Here is a 25,564-nt window from a genome sequence, read left to right as displayed (position 1 = left end):
GTTGTCTGATAGTGTGTTGACTTGGCTTGTCTCGTTGTATGTTCCGATCTGAGACTTTAGAAAAGTCAATGCAACTTTGGCGTCAAATGTTTATAACAACATTAAACCCACAAACTTCCGGAGTTGAATATCTGAAGCACAACTTTGGAAATGTCAATGCACGTTTCGCAACAAAAGTTTATGATAACTTTATGCCCACAAAGTTTCGAAATTGAAATCCACGCGCTCCGTAGATTCCGCGGCGAGCCCGCCCGCCATCAAAACGCCCTTGAAAATTTGTGCTCGGATGGGGCTGATTGCGTTGTGTGGCTCCCGGTGCATGGGTGTTGCTGCGAAATCCATCCCGAGTTCGCTATGTTCGCGATGAAATGTCGTTTCGAGCGTGAAAAATGTATTCTAGACTGAATCCAGAATGACTTCCGGCGCCTGGGGTTGCTTTGGTCGACGGTGCATGGACAGCTCGAAATAATTTCGGGGGGGGGGGGGGGCTGAAGCCCCATAAGCCCCCCCCCCCCCCCTGGCTACGCCCCTGTGTGACGAGGAAAGATCGGGCAAGCCATCGACGACAAAGACTGATGAGGACAATTTGAAAGTCGTTGAGGGTATGGTGATGGAAAACAGATGTATCACAGTGGACTAAATCGCCAATACTTAACATATCAGTCGTGGTTCAGCGCATTCCATCTTACGCGACAGGCCAAATCTTGGGAAAGTGCGTGCAAGGTGGGTCCCGAAAGAATTTTCAGCGCAGCATAAGGCACAATAGTTGGACAACTCTCGTAAACGTTTGGCCCGTTATCGTCGCGAGGGAGATGCAGTTTTGCAGCAAATTGTTAGTGTAGATGAGACTTAAGTACATCATCAGGAACCAGAAACTAAGGCTGAGAGCATAGTTTGGAAACAGTCATCATCAACAGAAGTTCAAAAATTTGAACGTCAACCATCAGCTGGTAAGATTGTGCTAACACTATTCGGGGACATGGAAGGTGTGGTAACCGTTCATTTCACCACATGAGGCGACGTTGTGAACAGAGAGAACTATTGTGATATGTTGTGAACTAAACTGAAACCTGCAATCAGATCCAAATGTCGTGGAGAGAGAGCAAATGATAACGGAAAGGTAGGGAGGTTAACCAGGACTGAGCCCGGTTGGCTACCCTACACTGGGGAAAGGGAAAAGGGGACGGAAAGATTAAAAGAAGAGAAAGTCTACTGGGTATATCGTTCGGTCACTCAGTTCGGATAACAGACGCTGACTCAATCCAGTTGCCTTCAAATATCGCAGCAGCAGCAGCAGCAGCAAACGACTTTATTGGGGTCCTGAGGAGCTAAGCGGGGGCCTGCAGGTCCCTACCCAGCCGTTGGCTAGTCCCATGTCGGAATATCGCAGCAGAGCTTTTGTGGCCTTCTGTAGCTGCGATATGCGAGGCCATGGTCCCAAGATCTTCTTCAAGGTGAACGGTGTTCTGTCTAGCTGATTGAGAGCTGTGCAGAGGTCATGTCCTTCGTTTTGAAAAGATGGGCAGTAGCACAGTAGATGTTCTATAGTTTCCTCGGCACCGCAGGCATTACAGTCGGCGCTATCAGTCATTCCAATCAAAACTGTATATGCATTGTTGAATGCGACGCCCAAGCGTAAGCGGCACAGCATTGTTTCTTCATTTCGCAGAAGCCCTGGTAACAGCCGCAGTTGCATAGAGGGGTCGAAGGAATGCAATCGTTATTGGGTGAATTCAGGTGTGTGCCACTTCTCTAATGTCATACGGTGTGCTACCTTGCTTAGGTGTTGGGCTGCGTCGGTCCGCGATAAAGGTACAGAAACACGGGTTGCTCCTTTGTGTGCTTTCCTAGCAGCTTCATCAGCGAGGTCGTTGTCGGAGATACCGCAATGGCTAGGCAGCCACTGAAACACGACGTCGTGTCCTTTCGCTATCATACGATGGTGCGTTTCTCGTATCTCCGACACTAGTTGTTCACACGACCCGCGACGAAGAGATGACAGAAGACATTGTAAGGCCGCCTTCGAATCGCAGAATATTGCCTACCGATTAGCGGGTTGGTTGTTAATGTAATCAACGGCACCTCGGAGGGCAACAAGCTCCGATCCGGTCGATGTTATCATATGAGAAATCTTGTATCGGACGCTAATTGATCGTGATGGTATAACCACTGCACCGGTGGAGCTGGTCTGAGTGGAAGAGCCACCCGCATATATGTGGACTCGGTCAAAGTAGAAAGTGTTCAAACAATCCAGAGCTGCTTGCTTCAGGGCCAAGGTAGGCAGGTCGGTCTTCTTCCTTATCTCTGGAACCGTAAGACGCACTTGAGGTTGTTCTAAACACCACAAAGCTGAGGCTGAACGTGCTGAGGGTGTGAAGCCAGATGGTAGACAGGCACGATGGATGCTGACCTCGTTGGAGAAGGACGCCTGTGGTCGTCGTTCTGGCAGGCAGGCAAGAGAGCTTGATTGCATGCGTGAAACATGACGAACATGGGCCCTAAGCGTGTCGATGCTAATGCAAGTCGCGATCGCATGGTCTCGAGCCATTATAATGGTTCCTGCTGTTGAGGCGCTCCGCGGAAGTCCTAGGCAAACACGTAGTGCCTGTGCTTGCACGCTCTGTAGTTCTCGAAGATTTGACTTGCATGTTTTAGCAAGCACGGGAGAACTGCAACGTAGCAATCCGATGAAAAGTGCTCGATATAACTGTAGCATGGAGCCCACTGAGGATCCCCATGTTCATCATCATCATCAGCCTGGTTACGCCCACTGCAGGGCAAAGGCCTCTCCCATACTTCTCCAACAACCCCGGTCATGTACTAATTGCGGCCATGCCGTCCCTGCAAACTTCTTAATCTCATCCGCCCACCTAACTTTCTGCCGCCCCCTGCTACGCTTCCCTTCCCTTGGGATCCAGTCCGTAACCCTTAATGACCATCGGTTATCTTCCCTCCTCATTACATGTCCTGCCCATGCCCATTTCTTTTTCTTGATTTCAACTAAGATGTCATTAACTCGCGTTTGTTCCCTCAACCAATCTGCTCTTTTCTTATCCCTTAACGTTACACCTATCATTCTTCTTTCCATAGCTCGTTGCGTCGTCCTCAATTTGAGTAGAACCCTTTTCGTAAGCCTCCAGGTTTCTGCCCCGTAGGTGAGTACTGGTAAGACACAGCTATTATACACTTTTCTCTTGAGGGATAATGGCAACCTGCTGTTCATGATCTGAGAATGCCTGCCAAACGCACCCCAGCCCATTCTTATTCTTCTGATTATTTCCGTCTCATGATCCGGATCCGCCGTCACTACCTGCCCTAAGTAGATGTATTCCCTTACGACTTCCAGTGCCTCGCTGCCTATTGTAAATTGCTGTTCTCTTCCGAGACTGTTAAACATTACTTTAGTTTTCTGCAGATTAATTTTTAGACCCACTCTTCTGCTTTGCCTCTCCAGGTCAGTGAGCATGCATTGCAATTGGTCCCCTGAGTTACTAAGCAAGGCAATATCATCAGCGAATCGCAAGTTACTAAGGTATTCTCCATTAATTTTTATCCCCAATTCTTCCCAATCCAGGTCTCTGAATACCTCCTGTAAACACGCTGTGAATAGCATTGGAGAGATCGTATCTCCCTGCCTGACGCCTTTCTTTATTGGGATTTTGTTGCTTTCTTTATGGAGGACTACGGTGGCTGTGGAGCCGCTATAGATATTTTTCAGTATTTTTACATACGGCTCGTCTACACCCTGATTCCTTAATGCCTCCATGACTGCTGAGGTTTCGACAGAATCAAACGCTTTCTCATAATCAATGAAAGCTATATATAAGGGTTGGTTATATTCCGCACATTTCTCTATCACCTGATTGATAGTGTGAATATGATCTATTGTTGAGTAGCCTTTACGGAATCCTGCCTGGTCCTTTGCTTGACAGAAGTCTAAGGTGTTCCTGATTCTATTTGCGATTACCTTAGTAAATATTTTGTAGGCAACGGACAGTAAGCTGATCGGTCTATAATTTTTCAAGTCTTTGGCGTCCCCTTTCTTATGGATTAGGATTATGTTAGCGTTCTTCCAAGATTCCGGTACGCTCGACGTCATGAGGCATTGCGTATACAGGGTGGCCAGTTTCTCTAGAACAATCTGCCCACCATCCTTCAACAAATCTGCTGTTACCTGATCCTCCCCAGCTGCCTTCCCCCTTTGCATTTCTCCCAAGGCTTTCTTTACTTCTTCCGGCGTTACCTTTGGGACTTCGAATTCCTCTAGACTATTTTCTCTTCCATTATCGTCGTGGGTGCCACTGGTACTGTATAAATCTCTATAGAACTCCTCAGCCACTTGAACTATCTCATCCATATTAGTAATGATATTGCCGGCTTTGTCTCTTAACGCATACATCTGATTCTTGCCAATTCCTAGTTTCTTCTTCACTGTTTTTAGGCTTCCGCCGTTCCTGAGAGCATGTTCAATTCTATCCATATTATACTTCCTTATGTCAGCTGTCTTACGCTTGTTGATTAACTTCGAAAGTTCTGCCAGTTCTGTTCTAGCTGTAGGGTTAGAGGCTTTCATACATTGGCGTTTCTTGATCAGATCTTTCGTCGCCTGCGATAGTTTACTGGTATCCTGCCTAATCGAGTTACCACCGACTTCCATTGCACACTTCTTAATGATGCCCACAAGATTGTCGTTCATTGCTTCAACACTAAGGTCCTCTTCCTGAGTTAAAGCCGAATACCTGTTCTGTAGCTTGATCTGGAATTCCTCTATTTTCCCTCTTACCGCTAACTCATTGATCGGCTTCTTATGTACCAGTTTCTTCCGTTTCCTCCTCAGGTCTAGGCTAATTCGAGTTCTTACCATCCTGTGGTCACTGCAGCGCACCTTGCCGAGCACGTCCACATCTTGTATGATGCCAGGGTTAGCGCAGAGTATGAGGTCTATTTCATTTCTAGTCTCGCCGTTCGGGCTCCTCCACGTCCACTTTCGGCTATCCCGCTTGCGGAAGAAAGTATTCATTATCCTCATATTATTCTGTTCCGCAAACTCGACTAATAACTCCCCCCTGCTATTCCTAGTGCCTATGCCATATTCCCCCACTGCCTTGTCTCCAGCCTGCTTCTTGCCTACCTTGGCATTAAAGTCGCCCATTAGTATAGTGTATTTGGTTTTCACTCTACCCATCGCCGATTCCACGTCTTCATAGAAGCATTCGACTTCCTGGTCATCATGACTGGATGTAGGGGCGTAGACCTGTACAATCTTCATTTTGTACCTCTTATTAAGTTTAACAACAAGACCTGCCACCCTCTCGTTAATGCTATAGAATTCCTGTATGTTACCAGCTATATTCTTATTAATCAGGAATCCGACTCCTAGTTCTCTTCTTTCCTCTAGGCCGCGGTAGCACAGGACGTGCCCGCTTTTTAGCACTGTATATGCTTCTTTTGGCCTCCTAACTTCACTGAGCCCTATTATATCCCATTTACTGCCCTCTAATTCCTCCAATAGCACTGCTAGACTCGCCTCACTAGATAACGTTCTAGCGTTAAACGTTGCCAGGTTCATATTCCGATGGCGGCCTGTCCGGAGCCAGTGATTCCCCATGTTATCCCGGCGATAAACTTGAAGACATGAACAATAGATGTGAGCTTCTTCTTCAAGTGGGCAACATGAGGTCTCCAAGAGAGGTCCCGGTCCACAATGACACCCAAATACCGATGATTTCTCTTGTAGGAGATAGGCTGGCCATTAATGCACACTGGATAATGAGACATTGCTTTTCGTGTGAAAGCGACTAACGCACATTTTTCTGTTGAGATGGTAAGGCCTTGTGTGTGAAGATAGTGAGATGCCTGTGTTGCTGCTTTCTGCAGCCTTGCGCGAACCTGCAGACGAGTGACCGCTGATGACCAGATGCAGATGTCGTCGGCGTAGATTGAGACACTCACTGATTCCGGTAGGGATTCGGCCAGCCCAAGAAGCGCGAGGTTGAAAAGAATAGGGCTTAGAACCCCACCTTGGGGAACTCCTCGGCATGTGTAGTGGTCGGTAGTCGGACCATCTTCCGTACGTACGAACATGGACCTTTGTGTCAAGTAGTTTCTGATCCATCGATATACTCGCCCTCCTAGTTCAATTGTCAAAAGTGCGTCTAGAATGGGTTGATGGGAAACGTTGTCTTAAGCGCCTTTCACGTCCAGAAAGAGCGCTACTGATAATCGTTTCCAAGATTTTTGCTGTTCTACAGATGACACTAAATCGATGACACTGTCAATCGATGAACGGCCTCGTCGAAATCCCGCCATAGAATCAGGGTAAATCTTGTGGTGTTCTAGGTACCATTCGAGACGCATGAGGATCATGCATTCCATTAGTTTCCCGACGCAGCTTGCAAGTGCTATAGGCCGATACGATGCCAGTTCGAGCGGCGACTTTCCTGCTTTTAGTAGCGGTACCAGGCGGCTGCGTTTCCACTCCTGTGGGACGACACCATCTTGCCATGAACTATTAAAAAGGCTGAGGAGTTCTCTTCGTGCTTCTCGGCCTAGGTGGCGCAAAGCAGTATATGTTATGCCATCGGGCCCTGGCGAAGACGAACACCTACAGAGCGCCATAGCAGCTTCTAATTCTTCCATAGAGAATGGAGCCTCCATGCTGGTATCTCGTGGACCGGGGATGTCGCTTAAAGCCATGTCAGGGACTAAAACTGCGCCGCCGGCGATTTGCGCGCAAAATTCCTCTGCAACGTCTATCTCGAGGCGGTTTTGATAGAGAGCGAGGGCGTTAAAAGGGTGTCGTAGCTGGGGTCTTGAGCAAAGACCCCGTAGGGTACGCCACACACGGGACAATGGCTTGCGGGGGTCTAGTGACTCGCAAGAGCGTTTCCATCTTTGATCCGCTAGCTTATCCATTCGGCGTCTTATCTTCTTTTGCATGCGCCGAGCTTCTCTGAGGTCAAGAATTGACTTTGTGCGCCTGTACCTCCTTTCAGCACGGCGACGTATTGTACGAAGCCTTTCCAATTCAATGTCATTCTCTGAACGCTTTTTCGAATGTGTGAAGCAACGCGTGCAATCTTGCATTGCGTCTGCAATTATGTCTTCTAATCTGCGTGCGATATGTTTCTTGCAGGTGTCTTCTACTCGATCTTGAAAGACTGACCAATCGATTTGACGAGATACATCCGGTAATGCGGCGTCTAGACCATTGATTCTCACATAGGTCGGAATATGATCACTGCCATGGGTTTCAATATCAGTGAACCACTGCACGCTCGAAGTCAGGCAACGTGACACCAAAGTCAATTCAAGGCAGCTACTGTACGTTGTTCCTCGCAGAAATGTCGGACTTCCGTCATTTAGAAGACACAGGTTGTGGCCTGATGCAAAGGATATTAGTGACCTGCCCCTCGAATTTATCCTGGAGCTTCCCCATATATGGTGGTGACCGTTGAAATCCCCTGTTACTATCCAAGGACCAGGAGTAGTAGCCATAATATCCTCTAGTTTTTGCTGTCAAACTGACTTGTTGGGGATAGGTAGACGCCAATAATAGTAAAAGGCAGCCTCTTTTTTTTCACACTAACACAGACGTATTGGTTACCGTCGTGTGGCGCTACGGGTTGCGAAAAATACGTTAGGTCATTGCGAATATAAACCAGAACCTTACTACTACGGGCACACGTTGTTGAAACAAAAGGTTCATATCCTGATAGTCTTATGGAGGCTGATAAGGTCGGTTCACAGATCACCAGTATATGAAAGTGGTAGTCAAACACGAACTGTCGAAAATCCGAAATACGTGACCTTAGGCCTCTCGCATTCCATTGGAATATGGAGGCACTTCTGACATCATCCCGGAACGATCGCTGTTGCTGTCGATGAGCCATGGTTCTGCTGTAGAAGTTCTCAAGCACTGGACTTTTGAAGGCTCGCTAGAACCGGATTGATGGCATCCAGCACTTGCAACGCACTTCGAGCTGTTGGTGTCTGTATCTTGTCCAGAAGAATACGAATAGCACTCACCAGAGAGCTGATCATGACAACAATTTGTTGATCTTGGTCCGTCAGTTTATCAGGAACAGTCGAAGTGTCCCTTGCTGTAGAAGTCTGATTTCGCTCAGTAGGAGCATGTAGCCTCGGGAGTGCAGGCCACGCGTCAGCAGCAGGGCTGTTCGTTGCATCTTTGTCCTTTGAGCTGACTGCGTTTGGCCTGGGTGGAAGAGTGGGTGGAAGTGTACGTGGTTGGCGCTCTGCAGAGGCTTTGGAGGTTCGTGATCGACGTCGACGACGCGATCGTCGCCGCCTAATAGATGTTGCTGCCTCTCGGTGAGACGAGTGGTCTCTAACCATTTTCCTCAATATTGCCATTTCCTTGCGAACTAACGGGCATTCCTTCGAGGAGGCATCGTGAGGGCCGCTGCAGTTTGTGCACTTCAGCACACTGGCTTCGCACGTGTTAGTGGTGTGGGGCCCAGTGCAGCGAGAACAGATGGTAGTGTTCTTGCACACACTACTCACATGCCCAAACTTCATGCACTTCCAGCACTGCAGCGGTTTTGGTATGAAGGGGCGAACTGCGTGTCGGAAGTGGCCCACTTTTACATGCGATGGTAGGGATTCGCCTTTAAATGTGATTTTGACACACCGTGACGTGCCGAGACGAAACGCGTTTGTGATGATGGTGTTTTCTGTAGCTGGCTTGATTAAGATCGACAGATCGGAGTCGACAATGGTCTCATCAACATCGTAAATTACGCCACTACTGATTTGTTTGCCTAGCGGAATATGAGGGCGGACTTTCATCCCGTCACGTTCCGTGACATTGCGCAAAGAATCCAACGCAGCCGCGTGTTCTACGTCAATCGCTAGGACGTTCTTACGGGTGTTCACTCTGATGTCTTTGATTTCATTCGGAACCTGTGCCTCTATATGTGAAGACACGGCTTGCCTGTTGAGGCGTCTCAGGTTGTCAGTAGCAAGAACTGGCGTGAACAGGATGGTGAGCTCCTCGGTATTCCGCGAAGATCTCACGGTGGACTCACTCGAATTCGCGGATGCGCTGAGAAACCTTCGTTTTGCTTTACGACTCCGCACCAGCTCGAAGGCGTCGTCACAAGAATCTTCACCGCTGACATAGTATTGCATGGTGTCGTCGCTGTCAGTGTCGCTCTCGGTGCCGTTGCGCTTCCTGGAGGCAGCCGCCGCGGGCACTGCCGACTCCAGCGGACGCGCGTGAGACTCCATCTCCATCGCAGTTAAGGAGAAAATAGCAGTTCACTGGCAAAGTCTAAAATAATCCACAAAATAAGTAGAGCTGGAAGACTCCCTGTTCTGCCTGCAACAACAACACTCGGCCACATTCTGCCAAACGGACGGCCGACACAATAAACCATTGAGTTGGGTTTCGAATTGCAGGAAAACCCGCCATACAGTCCAGACTTGGCTGCAAGTGATTTTAATATATTTGGACCATTTAAGGGAGAGCTTAGGGGAAGAGGATTTGCAGCCGATGCAGAAGTCATTGATGCGGTCGAAAATTGGTTACACGTGCAACCAAAAACTTTTTTTCCGACGCAATAAAAGAACTTGTGAAATGTTGGGAAAGTGCGTTGAAGTGCAGGGAGGATACGCAGAAAAATAATGTATGTTTCAATTTCCTGTCATTAAAATAAATGCACCTTTTCTCAAAGTCTCCTTACTTTTTCACTTACAAGGTTTTTGAATTACAAGGTTTCATTGAATATTTGTGCTCAATTTGTTCATTTCATAAGCTTCACGTTTTTCATATCAGCTTCATGCACTGTTTGGTGGTTTCGAACTGATATAGTTCTAAAGTTCGTATGATATTTTCTTCAGCTATTAAACAGACAAAAAATGTGGAAGCATTGATATCAGTTATTTCTGTCAAAATTTTTGGGACGTACGAATATATTCTTAAAGAGATGTTTTTTGCCACAATTGAACACTCACAAAAGGAAGACACATAAAGACAACACGGGCGGCACTTCCAACTGATTTATTTTGGATTGTGACCCAAGAATATATGTATACATACACGCATGCGCTGGCTGTTCACACATCTACGTAACACAGCGGTCAAACAATCTAGTTTCCGATTTATAGAGCACGATAGATGCATCACTAATGCAATTTGTACCTTTCTTTTTATATAGTAAGCTTCCATCAGCTCACGTGATCTTTGAAATGTACTTCTGTCAAGAATCACAATCTCAGAAAACCGTGGTTTGCACATGCAGGCCTTGCAGTGCATAGGCAAATGTGCCACGCCATCTTTCATTAGATTTAGTTCGTGTTCCCTGGCTCGTTCATTTATGCAGATTAAGCGACTGAAAGAAGCACGGTTCCCTGACTCGTTGGTGACCTCAGTCACCGAATGCCTGCTACGGAAGGTTAAAGGTACCAGCGCCACAAGGGAGGAAGATAGAGCCACAACCGTAAGACTTGCAGTGATTCCTTATGTTCGCAAGGTTTCCCATAACCTCAAGAAGGTGGCAGGCCGGTATGGTGTACCCATTGCCTTTTCTGCCCCCGTGAAACTGGGTCGACTCTGTTCGAAAACCACACGCGAGGAGACCGGTTCGCAAGGCTGTGGCAAGAAGCATAGCACGTCCTACGGGAGATGCGCTACAGGCGTGGTGTATGAAATTCCCCTTGAGTGCGGCAAGTCCTATATAGGACAGACTGGACGCTGCATAAATGAACGAGCCAGGGAACACGAACTAAATCTAATGAAAGATGGCGTGGTACATTTGCCTGCGCACTGCAAGGCCTGCATTTGCAAGCCACGGTTTTCTGAGATTAGGATTCTTGGCAGAAGTAGATTTAAAACAGCACGTGAGCTGATGGAAGCCTACCAAATAAAAAAGAAAGGTACAAATTGCATTATTGATACATCTATCGTGCTCTATAAATCGGAAACTAGATTGTTTGACCACTGGGTTACGTAGATGTGTGAACAGCCAGCGCATGCGTGTATGTACAGTCGCGGACAGAATATTATGGACCATGAAATCTAAGAAAAAGCTGAATATCTCCGCAACCTCACAGCGCAATCTGGTATTTGCATTTTGGACCTCGACTAGAATATGCTAACAACGTTGTCGTGGGCAGTTTTACTGGTTACTGCTACAGGCTGCTCGGGAATTAAACGTTTTCGGAGATCCCGTGGTCCATTTTATTCTGTCCGCGACTGTACATATATATTCTTGGGTCACAGCCCAAAATAAACCAGTTGGAAGTGTCGCCCGTGTTGTCTTTGTGTGTCTTCCTTTTGTGAGTGTTCAATTGCGGCAAAATACATGTCTTTTAGCAAGCACCAACTAGGCCAACAAGCAGTTCTGTTGGAATATATTCTGTTATGCAAAAATACATATTTTACATGTCTTGACAGTGCGTAGCGTTAAGGCATTCGTTTGTGGCAACTTTGATAATGGCAATGCAGTTACTATTCATGTATTTTATACCTCGACAAATTCTATTAGGAGCAAGCCGAGCCGGTACGCAACCTTCCCACCACCCCTTCTCCCGCGAACAAAATTTCCGGCTACGCCACTGCAGCACGTGCCATACGCACAATTGTGAAACGCTACCGCGGCGGCTGGATAGATGGATGGATGTTATGAGCGTCCCCTTTGCAACGGGGCGGTGGGTTGCGCCACCAAGCTCTTGCTATTATACTGCCTAATGTCTTACCTAGGTTAAACAATAAAACAAGAAAAAAAAACACTACGAAGTACCACAACCAAAATTTCTAATCCCCTATTGCGAACTGTGCTTTTGTACGTCTCCGTATTTTGTCGTTTCCCTACTTTTCTTCCACCAATCCTCCAATCGCCTCTTACTAATCCCTATTGTGGACATGATTACTTTTCCACGGCTCTCGCTGAACCCAAGGGCTTCAAGGAGGCCAGTGGTGCCTAAATCGACCGCGGCGCCGTCCGATAGCAGCGCCACCTGGTGGTGTTGCAAGGAACACAGTGGCGCGCGAGCCAGACCACAGCAGCAGCTGCGCCCGGCTAGTCGGGACAAGAGGCAAATGGGGCTGACGCGCTGGAGTGTGGAACGAACCGTGACGCGACCTGGCGGCAGTCAACAAAGTTCGCTGGGTAGTATGGAAAATACGCGGTGCCTTAGAGTAACACGAGTCTCGCTCGTTTCGTGCTTTGTTTTGAACACTCGAAAAGTGTTCGACACGTACGTAGGGCGTTGTGCGCTACCGAATGCAGCTCAGGTCATGGAGCATGGGCGCTTTTCGTCCGACAAACCGTGCTGAAGGCGGGCGGACCCGGCGAGTATACGGCAGACAGAGCCGAGCAGCGCGCTCTCCCCAAGCATCGTCACTGCCGTTATTGATGCGTGGTGAATTGTCATGAGGGCCGTGGGCCTGACACGCTGCAATTCTCAACACGCTGTGGAACGACTTGGTCGCGAGAGACAAAACAGGCTGGGTAGTACACAAGTCGCAGCTCTCCGCATTAAGTTACGCTGTTAACGGGCTGTTTACAGCTGGCCTCGCGTGCTTTGTGTGTGTGCTCAGGGTTCATTTCCTGTTTCATTTTGGTGATCAGCTATCGGAAAAAGCACCTGCGTTCACTGTAAGTAGCCTGTGGATCATCTTGTCGAGAGTATTTAGCCATGCAAAAAGCAGTCGCCTCTATAGGTGCATGCGGATGATTTCTTTTTATTAGAAAACTGGTCACGCACAAGAATTTACACGACCTAAAGCAATTTCTTATGGTGAAACGACCCGCCCGACTAAGCGAAAGTTAGAGCCGTTGAAACTATTTCAAAACGCGTCGATGAGAGAACAAGAGAAAGAAAATGGATTGACTGACGTGGAACAGTCAGTTGCGGCAATAAGATACGGAACTGTACATAAAAAGTGGTGTTAAAACAGCCTTTGTCACATTATATGTTACAGCAAACAAATGAACGACAACCAACGAAACTGCTGCTGCGAGTACATCGTTCTTCCTAAGAAAAAAATATTTTAAAAGAAGAGGTACTGAGCGTCAGCCAGCGCTAAGGATACAGACACTCAATCACATTTTTACTGACTGCCATGTCTCGAAATGCATGCGCTTGTGCGGAATAAGCATGCATGTGGTTGGCAGTCTCAGCGTCAACACATACCAAAGCTGCTCAAGCTGAGTCACGGTACTAACGCCAGCAAATTATATTGCTGAAGTGCTGAAGTGCTTATAGTGCTGAAGAAACACTATGACCAGCTGGTCCAGGAGATAAATGAGGCAGCCGGGATTACCAGACTTCGTGACCAATGTGTTAGCACGCCGTCCTTGCTACTGACAAAATAAAGAACTTGAGCTTTCGCACGTAAAACCATTACCTTGAGCGCAAAAAAAAGAAAAAGTGCATGTTTCACATGATGTGCGATCACGTGAGTGCGACACGTGCGGGAAATGGTATAAGAAGCCGTGTTTCTTTCAAATAAACGTTGTTGAAAGTCAGCGCTTGTGGTGTCGTCTTCTTGTTTAGTGTCTCGTCTACGTTTTGCGCTGGTAATACCAGGAAGAAATTATACTAGTTTTATTAACTAATTCATTCTGATTGCGCCACGGTTCTGAGTTGCTGCACGTGCTTAAGCGAATATACACGTATTGCAGCAATCTGCCGTTGCAGCTCGGCATCATGCGACTTGAGCAATACACGCATAGAAAGCGGCAGCACACCGAAAAAGCGTCTGCGACTTCTCATGCGCAGTGCACGCATTCGTCACAGCGCTTTGCTTCGTTGGCGTGCTACGGTGCCTCGCAGGCACGAAATTCTCCAAAATTCCCAGCGCAGCGCAGCTGAGACGAGCAGATATACCGCGACGCCATGCACTCAAAACCAGGGCATCGCGTTTTGTACTACCCGAAACCTATAGGCGCGGCATAGAGGGCTCTGTTGACCGGCGTTTCCGCAGTGCCGCCTAGTGTTAGATACGGGACCTTTTTCTGAGCCCCCTTCGAGTTCCCCAGACCACATCGAATCGCACCACAGCTAATTGAGAAGCGCAGAAGCACGGATGCCACATTCCAGAGGCGCGCACGGGCAAACAAGTTGAAGGCCCCCACTTCGTACGCCGCCGGTTGGGCTATTCAATGCTTGACTCTTCCAGAAAGCGAAGGGATAGCCCGGCACTGTTCCAGGTAACGTGAGTCCCGAAGCAAGACGGCTGTGATGTACCGGGAAGGCCTGGCAGCGTCGCCCCGGCCGCCTTTGAAGAGGGCCCTCGGACAATTGGGGCCCAAGCGTCTTCCCCGTTCTCTCGTTGTGACGACGCATTGCAAGTCAGCAAGGCAAGACGGCAGGGAGCCGCCGGGTGTGACACCATCGCACGGGCGCCTTCCATTGGCTGAAAATGGCGTCATCTGAGCGGGCTCTCCCATTGGCCGAACATGACGCGTCTTCCAGACATCGAAGGGCTTAAAAGAGAGACCGGGAGCAGCAAGAAGAGCATTCTAGAGGATTCCAGAGCATCCCTTGATTAATCTCTCTCGAACTTCATGCGACGGGCCGCAGCGTCCGAGTTGCTGCCGGCCCGTAATGACTTTACTACTGTTCATTGACTCTCTCTGTACATAATGTAATATAAACCTCCCAAGTTTTTCATCTCGAAGTCGTCGTCAACTCCTACAACTGGTGGCAGCGGTGGGATTTCCTCCAACTCCGACACTAGTCACTCCATCAGGCCAATAAAGCTTCACTTCAAAGGGAGAACGAACTGCTACTAGACGAACGCGACGTGCGATTTAATGCTGAGCGTCCCCCGACAATGAAGCATCAGTCGTCTAAATGTGCAAGCATTTCTATGCTTACCTAACAAGCAAACCGTCCGTCCGTCTCTCCGTAAGACGACCGCTTTCGAAATAGCACCCGCAGCAGCGAGCGAATTCACTTCGTGCTGCCTCTCACTTCTACGCCAACGAAGCGGCGAAAACACAGCGCTCACGGAGCTCTCAGCACACGCCTCGCTCTGCCACTTTCGCAGATCGCTTTCAAGGTACGGGCACCCACGTCTCTCTTCAACGCTAAGTAGGCGGCGAGAACACAGCGCGCGAAGCTGTCAGCAGTCGGGACTCTTTGTCGGCAACGCAGATCGCTTTCAACGTGCGGCCGGCGCGGCGGTGCCATACGAAGCCACCACCCGAGTTCGTTTTGTCACCGTTCACAATGTTTGGAGAAGGATGGGTGAGGCGCTAAAGAGTGATGGCGGCTAATAATGATCGGAACGTCATCAGCGCATTTGGCGCAGCCACCTGCAGTTCTTTGCTTGCGTCATCAATGCCTCTTGCGGCGCCGTCCGCACCAGTTCGTGTCACCAAAGCGCTGTCGTATGCATAGCGGCCTGATCAAGTTTCATAACATTGATAATGACACCGGGCTGCGTGGATATGAGGAAGTGACACAATGTTTACGCATACTTAGACCACTCCCAGAGGAGTTTCAGCGCGAATTTTTCCCTCTGCTCTACTGCGCGTGGCGTGCCTGTAGAGCATGTGGGAGAAAAGGACAGATACTATGCAATATTCGCAAAGGGGTCACGGTTACCGTACACACCAATGTGTCCTTACCTCGACGGAATGCACATGTTCAGTCACATGATTTATTAGAACAACGAAGGCTCGTTCACCACGCCAAAGTTGACGCTAACATTTGGTACGAGAGAGTAGATGCGAGCTAAAACGCCAACTGCGCGGGTTGGTTTTTGCTTTTTCTGTTGACGTGCGATATTCAGGAAAAGTGTCCTAGCGCCGTTCATAAAGATGACAATCTCCAAGAAGAAATATAGTTCAAGAAAAGAGGTTATTCCCAAAACTAATAACAGTACGTAATAATAATAAAATAATAACAAACTATAGAAAGCAAATATTGAGGACATGCTGTCATATTTAAGCTCCAGAGTGACAAACACCTCGAGTGAAACAGTGGCCGTCTCAGCTCCTGAACGTTTGAACTATCCTGGGAATCATATGAAAGTTCATTTCTCTCGTTTGTCGTTTATTGATGATCGTTGCTGGTATTCTTGCACAAAAGAAAAAAAATTGCAGAGAAAGCGCTTTCCTGCAGTATGTCAACGAAAGTAGGTTGCAGCTGATAAAGAGAAATATGAAGAAATTGCGCAATAATCGATGGATGAAACACGAAATGGAAATACCTCGAGCGAATCAAAACTTGCGATAAAAAGAGCATAGATTGGGAGAAATTGCGGGAACTATATCTGCACAAATACGGGCTTTAAATTGACATACTACACCACAGTGACTTTGAAGAAAAGTTAATTTCCGCTAAGAAGTGACGACGATTTAATTTCCGGACAACTGCGAAGTGGAACAGTTACATGCGCGACGAAAAAGCTTCGAGACGCGAAACCGTCGCACGTGGAGGCTGCATCGATCCAGCGTCTGTTCCGAGGATCCAAAAGCACTGTCAAACGCTGCCGGACTACTTGGCGCGGTGACGTATACGCAGCAGCCACGTGACCACAGCTTTCCCTTGATAGCCACAGAAAGTTGTCCGCATGTATAAAAAAAATTATGGGGTTTTACGTGCCAAAACCACTTTCTGATTAAGAAGCACGCCGCAGTGCAGGACTCCGGAAATTTCGACCACCTGGGATTCTTTAACGTATCCGCATGTATAGTATGCCTATGTTTACAAGTTTAAACGGCCGATAATACTATCTTTACTTCGTAGAGCTGTCCACTATAATTTGCTATCGCAATCGATGCTTCGCCTTTCGGGCGAAACTGCAATTTTTTTTTAAATGTTATAGGCTCATTTTATACACTCATGACGTGCGCCACCTCCTACCCATTGGCTGCGCCGTCACCTGCCCAAAGAGGCACGCGCTAAGCCACACGTTCAGTCAGCCGAACGGCTGTGACGTGCACAATGACGCACGCACTAGGCCCACATTTAGTAAATCGGAACAATGGAGCCGCCGTGGCGGCGCGTGAGCATGCTCGTCTCGCACCTACTATTCCTTTCAAGCCATTAGCTTACTTTGTTTACAGGAACCTCCCTCAGAAATTTCAGGTCAAGCCCAATATTTATTGACGTATTTTTGCTCTTTGCCGTCGGCCATTTTTTGTACCATAATTCGGTCGCGCCGCCGACTACAACGCCGGATTTTCGCGTGATGGGGCCTACAATGTTTTCGCCTTTATAGATACCTATACCACTACAACAACAGTTGCAGTGCCTACGTTACACTCCAAGCAGTAGGTCTGAGCTTGTGGTACCGCAAAAGGGGAAACTAAAGCACGTTGGGCAGCGCTATGTTTCGTAGCATGTTGTCTTATCTACAAACAGAATTATTGCGCTTCATCAGTGCAAGAAGCACCCGCTGCAGAAGAAGACACCTCAACATCCTGAAAGTGTGCTTGGTTTTGAACACCTCACTGAATTCTTGGAATTTCAGTGTGCCCCACACAATTAATGAGGCCGCGATTTGTTCGCTGCTGCGGTGCGGTATCAGAGGCATATCCAGCTCAAATTGTTGGGCCGAGTTGCTGCATCGGCTTTGCGAAACAAACCTGTCGTAAATGCTCCTGGAGGAACACAAATCTGTAAATCGCTGACTTGAGTTGAACGTGCAGCAATAATAGGGAATACGTACTGTTCACTGCTTTTCAGCGTATACCGACGACAACTGACCAGTCTCGACTCTCGCTATAATGTAAGACGTCTCATAACCGGCGCACACAACCCATTTTTAGTAAGCAGTTCGCAAAGCAAGCGGCGCCGGCAGAGAGAGAGAGGGGGGGATATAAGGAAGGCAGGGATGTTAACCAGTCAAGAGTACGGTTGGCTGCCCGATGCTTGGGGAAGGGAGTAGAGGAAGAGAAACAAGGGAGAGAGAGAGATGGGGTTATAGAGACTGAACGGACAGCACTACAGAGTCAAAGGCGCTCGTACAAACCAGACGTTCTCAGAAAGTACAAAAGTGCCTTCACTGCCTTCTGAGCCGATAATCGGTGGGGACGGTGTTCTAGTATTGCCTGTTCACTCAGAGGACGATCATCTAGTTTGCTGAATGCGCTCGACATAGATTGTCTTTGTGCTTCACATTGAGGACAGCGAAGCAATAAGTGGACAATGTTCTCCTCGCCTCCGCAGACATCGCATGTAGGACTGTAATCCTTTCCTATCCTAACATATCGGAGACCCAGCCAAAAATCTCTACAGGGTCCAGGTGCGAACACTCACAGGTAGCCGAGTACCAGGGCGAGGGACATCAATACCCATTAGAAAAACCGGTGGGTTTCCGGCGGCTCCGGCATTCGAGCCCAGTACCTCCCGCGGATGTTCTACCATTTTACCACCGCACACTTAATCCACACATTTTGACCTTTGCCTTCACATTACTCATAACCAGCCCCTAATTTTTGCCAAATATAAACAATACGCCTTGTTTAGTGCACCGAAGATATCTAGTAAACCTACTGAGAACCTCGTAAAACGCAAGAAAATGAAAAAAAAAAACGAGGGCTCAGTAATTGGAACACTCCTAATTAACTGAACGGCGAATGTTTCCCCGCACGTTAGACTTAAAATTATACGCACCTACACACGATGTAAACTTGGTCTAACTTCTAGTTTTTCCAAGACACTGGAAAACGTAGCATAAAATAACCGTATAACGTTTTCGAGCACTTGCTAAAGGAATTTTTCACAAAGACTGTATTTTTCCATGGACATTAAACTTGCGAAACATATTTGCTCATTATCTGTTTGGGAAGCACATAAGCATATAATTAACCCACACGCTGCAAACCTTGGTACAGCGTACACATAGCATGGCGCCAATTTTCTACAAATATAAAATCGCTGCTCTTTTGGTCCTCATAGGGCAGTGGGGATACTGTGCAGGGATTTCAGATAACGCCTCTAAACAGGTCGAACACGAGATTTTATAAATTTTCGTTTATCTCCTAAATATACACACACATTTCAAATTTGCCTGCACATGACACTTAACATTTCCCACATCATTTCCTTTCAATATAAATTTCGTGAGTGATCTAGTTTCTTTTCAGAAAAGAATGAAAACGGACAAAGTTCTTGCGCAGTTCTAGTCGCACTAACTCCTTGGCTGTAAAACAGACACAGAGTAAGCGGAGTATACTAGCTGCAGAACGGAACGAACGAAGGTTCATTGTCTGGGTAATCTGTGTTGTTGGACGCGACAGAGGGCAACAAGCTTCTTGAGGGGAAGAGTGGAGTGAAAGAAAGAAAGAAAGAAAGAAAAATATAACCCGTAAGTGAAAAGTGCACTCTGAAGATTTTTGACAAATTTTCAGGACGCATAGCGTCATGTAGAAATGTCGGACATGTGAGGAAAAATAGTGACCATTAAGGTGCTCCTAGGCGGATACATCGCTACAAAGACAGCGACGAGCGGCTGCACAAGTCAATTTAGAGGCCCTTTGTAGGCTGCCGTCGAGACCGCTGTGATTCTTTCGCCGAGGCCTCTGCACGCATATTGCAGGCGATGGAATCAGTGGACGGCTCGCTCCCTTTCAAAGAGCGGCGCTGCAATTTGCTTCGATCCACCCGAGGCGATGTCTACCGCCGTCTTCACACGTAAGGGCTGACCGTGAGAGTTTGCCGCGACGGTAGTCGAAGAGAGCCCTGCAATATGCTGCTCATAAATATTTAGAACCTTAAGAACCTGTTGTTCACACAGGCTGCGAACCTGATTGCTTGGCGCGATTTGCTCCCTTGCTGCAAACATATGCAGACAGCGCGCATTGTTATTCTTTCTCCTTCTGCACAGGTGGTTATTTTATTGGCACAACTGGCGTGTCTCCAATTAGAGCGCGAATAATGCCAAATGCCATTTTTTGTTTACCAAACTGACTCCCCACAAGTTTCATATTTCACTTTACCTAGAAATGAAAAAAAATTGTATACTAAAGTAGTGCTTTTCAATTATTCCCATACAATTCCATCGGCATCGATTCCATTACGATTTCATTACGGAATCAGGGTGTAGACGAGCCGTATGTAAAAATACTGAAAGATATCTATAGCAGCTCAACAGCCACCGTAGTCCTCCATAAAGAAAGCAACAAAATCCCAATAAAGAAAGGCGTCAGGCAGGGAGATACGATCTCTCCAATGCTATTCACAGCGTGTTTACAGGAGGTATTCAGAGACCTGGGTTGGGAAGAATTGGGGATAAAAGGTAATGGAGAATACCTTAGTAACTTGCGATTCGCTGATGATATTGCCTTGCTTAGTAACTCAGGGGACCAATTGCAATGCATGCTCACTGACCTGGAGAAGCAAAGCGGAAGAGTGGGTCTTAAAATTAATCTGCAGAAAACTAAAGCAATGTTTAACAGTCTTGGAAGAGAACAGCAATTTACAATAGGTAGCGAGGCACTGGAAGTGGTAAGGGAATACATCTACTTAGGGCAGGTAGTGACGGCGGATCCGGATCATGAGACGGAAATAAACAGAAGAATAAGAATGGGCTGGGTGTGCGTTTGGCAGGCATTCTCAGATCATGAACAGCAGGTTGCCATTATCCCTCAAGAGAAAAGTGTATAATAGCTGTGTCTTACCAGTACTCACCTACGGGGCAGAAACCTGGAGGCTTACGAAAAGGGCTCTACTCAAATTGAGGACGACGCAACGAGCTATGGAAAGAAGAATGATGGGTGTAACATTAAGGGATAAGAAAAGAGCAGATTGGGTGAGGGAACAAACGCGAGTTAATGACATCTTAGTTGAAATCAAGAAAAAGAAATGGGCATGGGCAGGACATGTAATGAGGAGGGAAGATAACCGATGGTCATTAAGGGTTACGGCGTGGATTCCAAGGGAAGGAAAGCGTAGCAGGGGGCGGCAGAAAGTTAGGTGGGCAGATGAGATTAAGAAGTTTGCAGGGACAACATGGCCACAATTAGTACATGACCGGGGTTGTTGGAGAAGTATGGGAGAGGCCTTTGCCCTGCAGTGGGCGTAACCAGGCTGATGATGATGATGATGATGATGATTCCATCGGCAAATTTTACTATTGGAACGCCCCTTATTTAGAAGGAAAGAAGACAAAAGAACGGCAAGGAGGCTTCAACATCTCAAGTGTCCAGCCACGGACGCACTTACAGTTGAGGTCCACCGTGACGCTGGCGGACACCGGGAAGGAGATGTTGTTGTTGGTGGCCAAGCAGGTGAAGGTTGCCATGAGGTCGTTGCGTCCCAGCGAGGGAAGCAGCAGCTCGTTTCTCGAGATCCCCTGAGAGGTCACGTTGTACTGGTCGTCCAGCAGGAACGACTCGCGCCACCACGTGACCACCGGCGGAGGACTGCCTGTGGTCATTGGAAGGACACGACGTATAGTAGCGACATGAATGTAGTGGATACATCAAAGTAGTGGACGCTGTCCTACGGTATACTCGATACTTACGTTATACTAGTTATACTTCGTTTTCAGACATAAGCTGCAACGCTGGTGAGGCAGAGAGACTTTTTGCAGTGGCTGTGCCGTACTTAGATATAGTTCGATGTTCTCGATATTGGATTGGGAAAACGTTTATTGAGCCTGCAGTAAAGCGCGCAAGCACAGAAATAGTGCGATACTGTCCTTTATATAGGCTCAGTGCTGAATGAAAAAAAAATGTTTTAATACTTAGAAACAAACAAACTGTGGTGTACTGCTATCTAATGCGTTGTTTTAGATCTATTTGTTTTTCGTTACGTTTCTTTTCGGCTTTCTTTATTGACAGCCTGTCGCGGCAGCCTCATGGGCACGCTCGCGCGAGCAAACGCCGTTGGCGTGCAGCGAAGGATGGACGGACCGCGTGGAATGATACACTTTCGTTACCGCACTACTTGCGTACCTTCCACAGCGTAGCACCTGATGTCTGAAACGGAGTATAGGATCAACAAGCAAACGTCCATCGTCGAGTGCGTTTCCATCTCTGTCAACTTTATGATGTTTATAGCTGTGCAGCACGCGATTTGGGGTAGGCGACTGCACCTGCGCAGCGCACTGGCAGCGTGCCTATCGCCATCCGAAGCTGCAGCGCTCCCCAAGCTTGTGAGCCTTTTGTCAATCTACATGCACTAGTGCGCAAGAAATTAATTACAGTGCTCACCTCTGTAAGAGCTGGGGTGAGATTGGTGCCGAAGTAACTACTACGAGCACAAGTCATCTTGACATGTAAATGTATACATTTAATGAACTTTAAGCTCTGCAAAAAGACATCAAGAAATTACTCCAATCGCTCACCTCCTTCAACTTGACAAACCAGCAGCAAACGATCGCCCTCGTTGTATGGCCCGATGATGCTCTTGCTCGGAAGGATTTCCCCATTCTGGTCAGTGATGATGGGTTCGTTGGGAGGCACTGGCGGCACCAGAAAAGGAGGGAAGGACACAGCATTAGGCTTTTGTGCGAAATTTAGTTTGCATCGCCAAATCTTTAGCCAATCTCACAGCAACAACGTCGGTTCGACACGTTAGACATGCTCCTCCCTCGTCTACACTTAGACGTAGCCTACACGCCTCACATCTTGGAACAATGTTTTCACATTGTATAGATTCACACAGTACACGGCAAAACATGGGAATCCATGGGCTGCCTCAGCACACCGATGAGAAGCTTCTGGAGAAAACCAACCTCCTGGCGGATGAGCTTAAGATTTCTAAACTTTGCGAGGCTGATGCTGAGGCAGTGCATCGTCTTCCGCTAACGGGCGAGAAAAACACGACGAACAGGATTGCCCCTGTGCTAGTCCTTCTTTCCTCGCTTGTGACAAGGGATAAGTGGCTATGCAAAAAGAATGAACTGAATAACAAAGAATCTAGGATATTTTTAAACCACAACCTTACAGCTCAAAATAAGGAGTTGCTATGGAAAATGAAGTCAAAGGCAAAAGAAAACGAATACGAGTTTGCTTGGGTCAACAACGGAAAGCGCTTCGTCGGTCGCAACCTTCGGAGCCGGATTATCAGAATTGTTTCTATCGACGACTTAGAAAAAATACGATAGGCGTTCCGAAATCCGAAAGAATTGCTTACGTGATGCCGTTATCCCATGGCAAACTGCATTTCCGAAGGAGGCTATCATGACTGATTGCAAGACACGTTGTGATAAATTTTCTGTATGCCACTTAAGTGCACAAAGCTTACGAAATAAAAAGAAAGCGATGGATATATTTCTGCAATCAATTAAGCATCAATTTGACTTGATGGCCTTCTCGGAAACCTGGTTCATGAATGAAGAAGATGTTATTGAATTCACAGGATACAAACATACATCTGTTTTTCGTAATGGTATGCGAGGTGGAGGCATCACAGTCTACAGGAAGGAGCACTTGAGCTGCAGTGCCATTTTTAACTATTGCCAAATTAGTCCTCATTATGAAACAATTATGATAAAATGCGACAGTACATTATGTGCAGTGGTATATGGACCTCCTTCAGGAACACTTTCTGTCTTTTATTTTCTTGAAGCAATGCTATAATGCTGTGTAGAACATAGTTCGTCGGTTGTTGTCATCGGCGATATTAACATAGATGTCCTATGCTCTGATTTCAATAAGCAAAAGCTTATTGATATGTTTGTTTCATACGGTTATGAAAATACCATTCATGTGCCAACAAGGGTAAAAAATACATCCGGAACTCTACTAGATTTTTGTTTCAGGAACTATATACAACTCGACCGATATAGAATCTGGTGTCTTATTAGCGGACCTGAGCGACCACTTACTGATCTTTATTTTTCTAACACACCTTGCGCAACATGCAACACGAGCCTAGCATCAATCAATTAAGTACACATTCATTAATGAAGATTGTTCCAAAGATGAACAGCAGAAACAAACTGGGATCATGTTTACCATTCAGAAGAGCCGGTCGTAGCATACGATTTATTTATTGAGGAAATTACTGATACTTACAAAAAATCATTTCCAGTCAAGGAATTTAGGAAAAATAGCAAAGTTAGGAAGCCATGGATTGGTAGAACATTTTTAAAAAGAATTAAGGAACGTGATAAACTTTTCACCCTATTTATAAAAACTAGAATTCTTGACTACCTTGGTTAATATAAGAATATCAGAAACAAGTTGGGGCATGACGTTAAAAAAGAACGTTATTCATACAATGAAAAGATGTTTGCATGTATAACTAACAACTCAAAGAAAATATGGCCAACCGCGAACTACCTCATGTCAAAGGCTCGGAAGAAAGAGCTCCAAGAATTAAGTATTGAAGGCACAATCTGTACTATAACCTCGTTAGATAACAAGTTTAATAATTACTTGATCAATTCAGGGGCATTGAATACAATAACCACGGATAGTTATAGCCTGAATTGCAAATTATAGATGCGCCCTGCCATTGCGGACTCAATATATATGGCTCTCACTACGGAAGCAGAAATCTGTTCGCTGCTGCTAAAGTTAAATAACTGTAGTGCTTGCGGAATCGATAATTTGAAAGCAGAACCCATAAAAGCAGTTGCGCACATTATAATTCGTCCACTATCACATATACGCAACCTGATCCCAAGTTCGGGTGTTTTCCCTGATAAGCTAACAATTGCAAAAGTATCAGTAATTCATAACGGAGGCGATAATGATGTCTTGAGCAATTACAGACAAATTTATATCTTGCCAGTGTTCTCGAAAATAATAGAGCAAGTTATTAATGTACGCTTTCTAAGTTACATTCAACAAAATAACGTTAGAGTAAAGCAGCAGTATGTGTTTCAGAAATATAAGTCAACAGAAACGACTCTGTTAAACATTAGAGATAAACTAATCGATAATTTTGAGCGTAAATTATACACCGTAGGATTGTTTCTTGATTTTAGAAAAGCATTTGACTCCATTAAACATGGTATATTATTGCAAAAGTTAACCAATTTCGGAATTAGAGGGGTTGCCCTATATCTAGTTACCAGTTACCTGACGAACAGAACCCAGTATACTGCGGTAAACCAAGCTCAGTCTCATATTGGTGTTATCTCGTTTGGGATACCAAAAGGCTCTATGCTTGGACCATTATTATTTTTTCTCTATATTAATGACATCGTAAATATTCTGCTAACCCAAGAAATTAACCTCTATGGTAACGACACTAACACATATTTTTCAGGGGCTAATATATGGGGACATGGAGAGACAAGCGAATACCTGGCTTTAAAAGTTAGTGTGGCTTGGCGTGAACAAATTGGTTCTAAACACGAACAAAAGAAAGTGTATTGTTTTTAGATCTTTAGACGAAAGAATAAATTTGTGACAGACATTGCTCTTCACTTCGGTGATCAGCAAATCGAACGCGCTACATCCCATAAATTTCTTGGTGTAGTTTTTCAGGAACACTTAAGTTGGTCAGCACATGTCGCAAAAATACAAACAGACATCTCACGAACACTCGCAGTCACTTATAAACTAATTAAAGGATCTGTTACCACCTTGGCTAAAAAGACAATTTTATTATACCCTAGTACACTCTCGTCTGCATTACTGCGTTCTTGTGCGGGGTACGACCAGGAAAACAAACTTAAAAA

At 46.5% G+C, this 25,564-nt stretch overlaps 1 protein-coding gene across 1 annotated transcript in view; it reads right to left on the bottom strand.

The window, feature by feature from the left end:
* The window catches only part of LOC126532272 (neural cell adhesion molecule 2-like), a 258,774-nt gene that overhangs the window by 221,240 nt on the left and 11,970 nt on the right, over positions 1-25,564 (bottom strand). Inside the window, exons 2-3 of the mRNA XM_050179930.3 lie at positions 22,274-22,390; positions 21,148-21,351 (exon numbers count right to left, since the gene is read on the bottom strand). Of these exons, the coding sequence (XP_050035887.2) occupies positions 21,148-21,351; positions 22,274-22,390 (321 nt within the window). The remainder of the gene's footprint in view (positions 1-21,147; positions 21,352-22,273; positions 22,391-25,564) is intronic.

Source organism: Dermacentor andersoni, chromosome 5 (genome assembly GCF_023375885.2).
Source record: "Dermacentor andersoni chromosome 5, qqDerAnde1_hic_scaffold, whole genome shotgun sequence".
In the NCBI taxonomy this organism is placed as follows: domain Eukaryota; kingdom Metazoa; phylum Arthropoda; class Arachnida; order Ixodida; family Ixodidae; genus Dermacentor; species Dermacentor andersoni.
This window is presented reverse-complemented; position numbering and strand designations above follow the sequence as displayed.